Source organism: Berghia stephanieae, chromosome 15 (genome assembly GCF_034508935.2).
Source record: "Berghia stephanieae isolate SIO BIC M18660-M18661 chromosome 15, UCSD_Bste_1.3, whole genome shotgun sequence".
Taxonomy (NCBI): Eukaryota; Metazoa; Mollusca; class Gastropoda; order Nudibranchia; family Aeolidiidae; genus Berghia; species Berghia stephanieae.
In genome coordinates, this window is record NC_088374.1 from 5,774,670 (window position 1) to 5,782,169 (window position 7,500).

Here is a 7,500-nt window from a genome sequence, read left to right on the forward strand (position 1 = left end):
CTTGTTGTAGTGAGATTTCATTGTGTGTGTGTGTGTGTGTGTGTGTGTGTGTGTGTGAGAGAGAGAGAGAGAGAGATCTTCTGTTCTGACACTAATCTGGAGCAAAGCCTTCTCTATGTCGGAGCATAAGGCTACTTTATGTCTTTTAATTGGCATGAGCACATGGCTCAACAGAGGTAACATGTTTGGGCCTGTTTCCATACAGTCATTTAGAGAGATGGTGTTTGGTCATATGGCAGAAGCATCAAATACAGGGCGTTGAAAGGCTGGACATCTTAACAACTTGTCTGTGAGGCAAATAGAATTTTGAATTTGTCATGTTCTGACCTTCATCCAAGGGCACCTCTTCAATGATGCTGTCTGCCTCCATTTTCCTAAAAACATCATCAGATCCATTCTATCTCTTGATAACTTTCTCTCAAGATTATCAAGTCTCTGCCTAGCTCGAGACTCATTGCACTGCAATTGCGGCTTATTTGAATCTACCCAAGGTAAAACCAACTCGATACCTATTGTCTACATACTCAATCCTTTTTGAAAAGTCTTCATAACTCTGGATTCATATGGTGCATTCTTATCATGACATCATTCTAAGAATTCACTATCCCACAATTTTCTAAAGTCAGATTGTGGAATGTCTGTCAAGCAGAGCAGTTGTCTGCAGGAGTCGAGTGGTTTGTTACTCAGATTCGAATAAGCACCAGATAGAACCCATGGTCATAATACAGTTTCTTGGCCAACAAGGCCTGAGGACCACGCATGGAAGACCAATCAAGATACCAATGCTTACATTTTTATCACAATGGATATCTTCTGAGAATATACACTCTTGAAAGTATGATAATACATCCATGGGAATCGCCGGCCTGAACAATGCAGCGCAAATGACCTTAATCTCCCTAAGTAATAAGGTTTCTTTCCCTTCACAGGGCAATTCAAATCTCACAGCATAAACATTTCTCAATGCCTTTTCTGAAGGTTTATCTAACTGACAGGCAGACACATTCAAGCTTTCTCTGCCATAAAAGAATGTTTTATTCTTTTGACAGCTCTTCTCGAGATGAAACTTATATCTGATCCACTGTCGAACAAACTATCAAGAGACACCCTTTATTTTAATTTTCATTGTTTGTAACACAGTGTTTTTGTTTGTAAGTTTGCTTCGACAAAAGGCAACATTGATACTTTCGGGATTTTCAATATGACTAAAACTGGAGTTGAAATTTTTATTGCCCGATTCTGTTTTCATTTGGCCGTTACTACAGAACATCTCATTGTGTTTATGGCCACATATTTTTTTATTTTGAGTAGCATCGTTTCGCAACATGACCCTTTGTGAAGCAAACCCAACAAAGAGTATTCTCTTTGATCTCATCCTAAACATGTTCTGTCTTCATGGTAAAAACTTTCCTACATTTGCTATTGCCATGTTTTCCACAACAGAATGAACACAATAAGTCATTTCCTGATGACAACGTAAGAGCTGAGGCGGTAGAACGAATGTTTGGTTTTCTGGTAGATTGACAACATAGTTCGCGTTATGCGCATAACAAGAGTCCCGTTTGGAAACAAAGCCAGTCCATTTTTCCTGAATGCCACCATTCGTCATCACTTGTCACGGTTTCCAGCCACCAAAGCCATCAAAGAATTGTCTGAGAGCATGTATTGCGATGATTGACTCTTCGGAGGCGACAGTGTGGCCGAGGTTATAAATCTCATGTCTGAAGCTTCAAAAGTCATGAGTGAAGCTGGTATGAAGTTATGCAAATGGACTTCGAATAGTTCAAAGGTTGCAGAAAATATTCATAGACATTTCTAAGACAAAAGCTTAGGAAATGACTCTGTCAAAGTTTTCGGAATACGTTGGAGTCCAGTCGAAGACACTTTCACCTTTGATGGTATCTTGGTTCCAGAGGATGTGTTCGTTACAAAACGGTTGATTTTGAGTTGCATAGCCAAGACAGTTGATCCACTTTGGCTTATCTCCCCCATTATCATGTCTGTCAAAATTGTGTTTCAAGAAGTGTGAGAGTTGAGACTTGATTGGGATGAGCAACTTGAGTTCGAGTTGAGAAAACGGTTTTCGGCATGGGCTGGAGATTTGCTTAGGTTGTGAGAGTTATCGATTCTAAGAGGTTTTGTTTCTCTCACGTGGAAACAGAAACAATCTGTGGAACTTCATTGTTTTTGTGATAGTTCTCTCAAGGGATATGGTGCTGTAATCTATTTGAAAGTTCTTGAAGTTGGCTAGAGTTAGCCCTTTAAGGCATGTCACTCTTCCAATACTGAAATTGCTAGGAGCCGTTGTTGGTGCTAAACTTCTCCGTTCTGTTGTCAATAGTTTACATCTCCCAGACAATGGGATGTACTTATTTTGGTGCTGCAGTGGATCCGAGTGAGCCGACTCGGTGGAAATGTTTGTGTGCAACCGTGTAGCTCAAATACAAGAGCTTACTGCACCCGAGTCATCATTGTATAGGAAAAGAGAACCCAGCCGATTGTTTAACCAGAGGTTTGTCAGCTGAGGAAATTCCTAACAAACCGTTGTGGTTTGAAGGTCCACCGTGATCTTAACAATGAAATGGACGAAGTCAATGAGGGTAGCCATGTGGTTAGTGAGGAATCAGCAACCACTAGTGTCACAGTGTGCGCAGCTAAGCTGATTCAGTATTGGATTTTACACGGTGGGGAGATTTCTCTAAGTTTATTAGAATATTTGCTTGTATTTTCCGATTCATAAACAATTCAAGAGGAAGAAGAAATCTTATGGAAACGACATATCACAAGTTGTGTGTTGATGAACTTGAGTTTGCAAAATTGAAGTTGTTGTACATACAAAGGTTACATTTCGTTGAAGAAATCGAGTGTCTTGAAAATAATAAGCAGGTGAAAAGGACATTTGTGTTGTATAAAATGAATCCCTTTCTTGACAAACGAGGACTGATGAAGATGAGAGGTCGGCTTCAATTTTCTGATCTTACCTGGAATGAAAAGTTTCCTATCATTCTGCCAAAGTTTCATTTGACCTTGTTATTAGTGCGCAGAGAAAACATTGCGTTAAAGCATGTAGGAGTGGCACAAGTTGTGGCATCTTTGAGAAATCAGTTTTGGATAATAGGTCTAAGGTCTCTGACCAAAAGGGTTAAGCGGAAGTGCGTTCGTTGTCAACGATTGGACTCTCAACAATGTTTACAATCAATTTCTCCCTTACCCCAGGAGCGCCTGGTTCGTGCCGATCCATTTACTATTACTGGTGTTGACTATGCAGGTCCTTTATTCACTGTGGATGCTGTATGGAAGAAATTCTATATCTTACTCTTTACATGTTGTGTGGTTAGAGCAGTTTACATTGAGCTACTTTGTGGACGTTTGTCATTGAGTGATTTTCTACTTGCGTTCAGACGTTGTGTTGCGAGACGAGGAATGCCCTCTAAACTACTATCTGACAACGCAAAGACATTTCAAGCGGCGGCAAGATACATTGCTGATCGTTATACCGATGACGGTCCTAAGTGGTCATTTAACGCTCCTAGAGCGCGTTGGAGAGGTGGGGCTTGGGAAAGACTAGTGCGTTCAGTAAAGCAATCTTTAAAAAAAGACAATGGGAAAGCGGAGTTTGAGTAGAGCAGAACTGGAAACTGTCTTGTTCGAACTAGTCTTGCATAAATGACAGCTATGGCAAGATGGAGCTATGGCAAACGAAGCTTCGTTACAGATTAAAAGACAATTAAATAATTTCTGGGATCTCTAGCACAATGAGTACATTCCAAACCTGCCTGTAAAGGTTCTCCGGTTAAGATATGTTCTCTAGTTTTACTCAGAGAAGATAACAGTCCAAGGCTGCGGTGGCCTTTAACTCGAGTTGTTCGTCTTTTACCTGGGCCAGACGGTTGTGTCAGAACTATTGGGATCAGAACTGCTAATGGCCAGTACAGAGGGTCCATGCTCTCTTATTGGTAAATGTACAATATCCTGTTGAAGAATATATTTCTTCATGTGATGATAACGTTGATGAAAACTGAAAGCAGGACAGTGATGATAGATTGAAGCATTCACAAACATCTGTTACCACTAGATGTGGCGATGATAGGTCGCCGCAGATAACTCAGTCTGTTGCTGTTTCGAGAGCTGGTCGGATTATTAAAACTTCAGCTCGTTTACAGACGAAATGAATTAGGTCTAAGATCGTTTACATAAGGTTGACTGTAATTTAAGCATTTTATCACATTATCACATTTAATTTTGAATTGTTCGTATATTTCATTAACCATTTTACTGGTGAAAAGTATTCTTACCATGTGTTTATCAGTAAACTTGTCAGAATATTTTACGAATTTTACGCCGAAGTGGCAACCCAGATTATTTAGACTTGAAACTTATAAGGCAATACATATATGTTGATATTGTACATTATATGCGTGCATTTAAAAGCCTAAATGATGAAGCACCTGATTACATTCAAAACATATTAGAAATGTACGTACCTAATAGAAATACATGAACCTCTAATAAAAATAAGCAAAGCTTACAATCAGAAATAATATTATTTTATGAGGCAGTTACTTTACACACACTGGGACCCTAGTGTGGAATGACCTGCCCAGACAGAGAAGAGAATCAAAATCTATTAAGAGTTTTAAATCAATGTTAAATTACAATTTCACGATATTGATACGATATTACATAGACTGCTGCTATTGTTATCACCCTATTATACGTTTTATATATGTAAATATTGTATTTTTTTAAAATGTAAGTGAATTGAGGATCAAACGGTAATGAGAATGCTGGATATAAATGTCATTATTATTATTATTACTATTATTATTATTATTATTATTATATTATTATTATTATTATTATTATTATTATTATTATTATTATTATTATTATTATTATTATTATTATTATTATTATTATTATTATTATTATTATTACTATTATTATTTATTATTATTATTATTATTATTATTATTATTATTATTATTATTATTATTATTATTATTATTATTATTGTCATCACTATCTTCTTTATTATTTTTTTTTTTTAATCCCTGACAGATTGATATTTGCCATTGGTATCTTCCAAGATTTTTTAATGTTTATCTTTGATGTCATATTATGTGTTTTTTATGTTATGTTTTTTTATAGAGTCTTAACTTGATATTGACTATTTAGACATCATCCTCATCAACAGATACTGTTTATAGAGCAACAACAACAAAAAACACCCAAAAATACCTCTTTTATATCCATTGATGTCCACTAAAGGTGCTCAAAACGCTTTGCAGGGGGTCCCGATCAAACAGCAAAACTTAACATGTATCACGGGACTTGATGCGTGCTTGGCGGTATAACAATCTTGAGACTAAGGCAAAGATGTACTCGATTTACACTTAAATTTGATTAAAGAGCCTTTTTCAAGAACTGAACTATGCGCCGATCAGAGAGGGATCGAATCCTGGTCCTTCCACTCCAAATGCAGTCTAGTGGAATGACACTCGCTTTTGGATCATGTCCAGTCCTAAATGTTAAGGACTGCTTTTGGATAGGGACCCCTTCCTAAAGCCCTTTGAGCACGTTTAGTGGATATCTCGCCATACAACAAAAAAGCTCAAATAATATTAAAGTCAATGGAATCTACAGATTTTTCTACATTCTACCAGGTGATGTACTTTACAGCGCCAGCTCCATACGTGTTCATGATCGTCATCTTGTGCCGTAACGCCACTCTGGAAGGGTCATCTGACGGAGTCGATTACTACCTCAAACCTAATCTCACCAAGCTTTACGAGTTTTCAGTAAGTATTCGCGTGATTTCATATTAAATAGTCCTTCAGGGCCATTACACTCATGGAGCCGAAGTTCATCTGAGAGAGTCGCTTTTCTACCTTAAGCCTAACCGCACCAATCTTTACGAGTTTTCAGTAATTATTCGCGCGATTTGATATTAAGTAGTCCTACTGAGCCAATAGTCTCATGGAGCGGGCGTTCATCTGACGAAGTCGATTACTACGTCAAACCTAACCTCACCAAGCTTTACGGGTTTTCAGTAAGTATTCACGCGGTTTCATATTAAATAGTCCTTCAGATCCATTGAGCTCATGAAGATGGGGTTTATCCCGATTTCTATAACGTAAATCGTACAATAGCAATTGTTTGTCATCCTTTGGATAGTACGCTAGTCTTTCGCAAAATAATTTAGGCCAAATAAAACACACTCAGCTAAGCATTCACTCTGCTGGGTGGGCAGGGGTTTCAGAAATAAATCTTGACTGGAATCGACCTCGGTCCTTTTGCGTGTGAAGCGAGTGCTCAACCAAACGAGCTATCGGAGCACTCCGATTTAATATTTGTGTAATGAAAATGAAAAAAAATGTTAGCACATACGTCTTAAATTGCATATTTTATGAAAGACAACAGCTAAAGACGAAAGGATTCTGCTGAGCTCATGGCGTCTTCGCCAAACAAGAAACTTTGATTAGCCTTGTAATCAAGGGAATGCCAAATCTCTATGCATCATCTTCCTCCTGGCCCAGTTCTTTCATATCCAACCATCTAGGTTTTTGGGCGTCCCTTTTTCCCTTTTCCCGCTAATTGTTAATCCAATACTTTCCTTCCCACGCACTCCCTCCATCGTTTTTTTACAAGACCGAACGATTTCAACCTATCTTCTCTCATCTTTATTGATACATTCTTCAATTAAGTTTGATTCTAAGAAGATTGATGCAACAAGAACATTGTATAGTTTGATTTGGTAATGGGTTCCATGTTCTTGCTATTTAAGCTACCCTTGCATTCATTGAAATAGGATTCAATAGTGTGACGTCACGTTCGCCCAGAAAACATATTTGTACTTTTTATTTTTCATGCTGGCTAGAACTTTTTCACATGTCATGTGATCAGAATGTATAAACGTCAAAACATGATCATATTTATAATGTTTTTCTCCTTTGAATACACTTTTATGGTCGTCGGAGAAGTATTTCATAACGGCGTCCGCCATTGTTCTGATACTTTAGAACCAGTTGCTAGGTTACTATGGGTCATTAGGAGGGAAGTGAGGTCACGACTGTTGAAGCCTAATGCTATCTTATATTTAATTTCGATTGTTTAACAATCATCTGAGGTGGCTGTAGTCTCGAGACCCAAACCGCCCCTTAAAGGGTCGAAACATCTTCAGTTGAGCATCGACCAAATACTATGTTGGCTTTAATATTATCTCTGCTATTCCAAAATCTTTAAATTTAACTTTTTTTAAAAACATCCGAGCTGCAGTTACTTCAAAAACAGTCACCCAGTGACTACTTGTATTTTTATGTTTTTTGATTACTAACTGTTATAAGGTCAATATCAGTAGTAAAGTTGTCTAGATGCTTAGTACTGTTCATGGTTGGAACCAATTGCTGTTTTTTTTTATTTCTTCATGTTATAATGTCAATGTCAGAACCAGAGTTGTCTAGAGCCTTTTTTGATTACTTTCTGTTACACGGTTAATAT

At 37.7% G+C, this 7,500-nt stretch overlaps 1 protein-coding gene across 1 annotated transcript in view; it reads left to right on the plus strand.

The window, feature by feature from the left end:
• Positions 1-7,500, plus strand: part of LOC144960522 (sodium- and chloride-dependent taurine transporter-like) — a 40,975-nt gene that overhangs the window by 5,070 nt on the left and 28,405 nt on the right. The window contains exon 5 of the mRNA XM_078893709.1: positions 5,667-5,801. Within this exon, the coding sequence (XP_078749835.1) occupies positions 5,667-5,801 (135 nt within the window). The remainder of the gene's footprint in view (positions 1-5,666; positions 5,802-7,500) is intronic.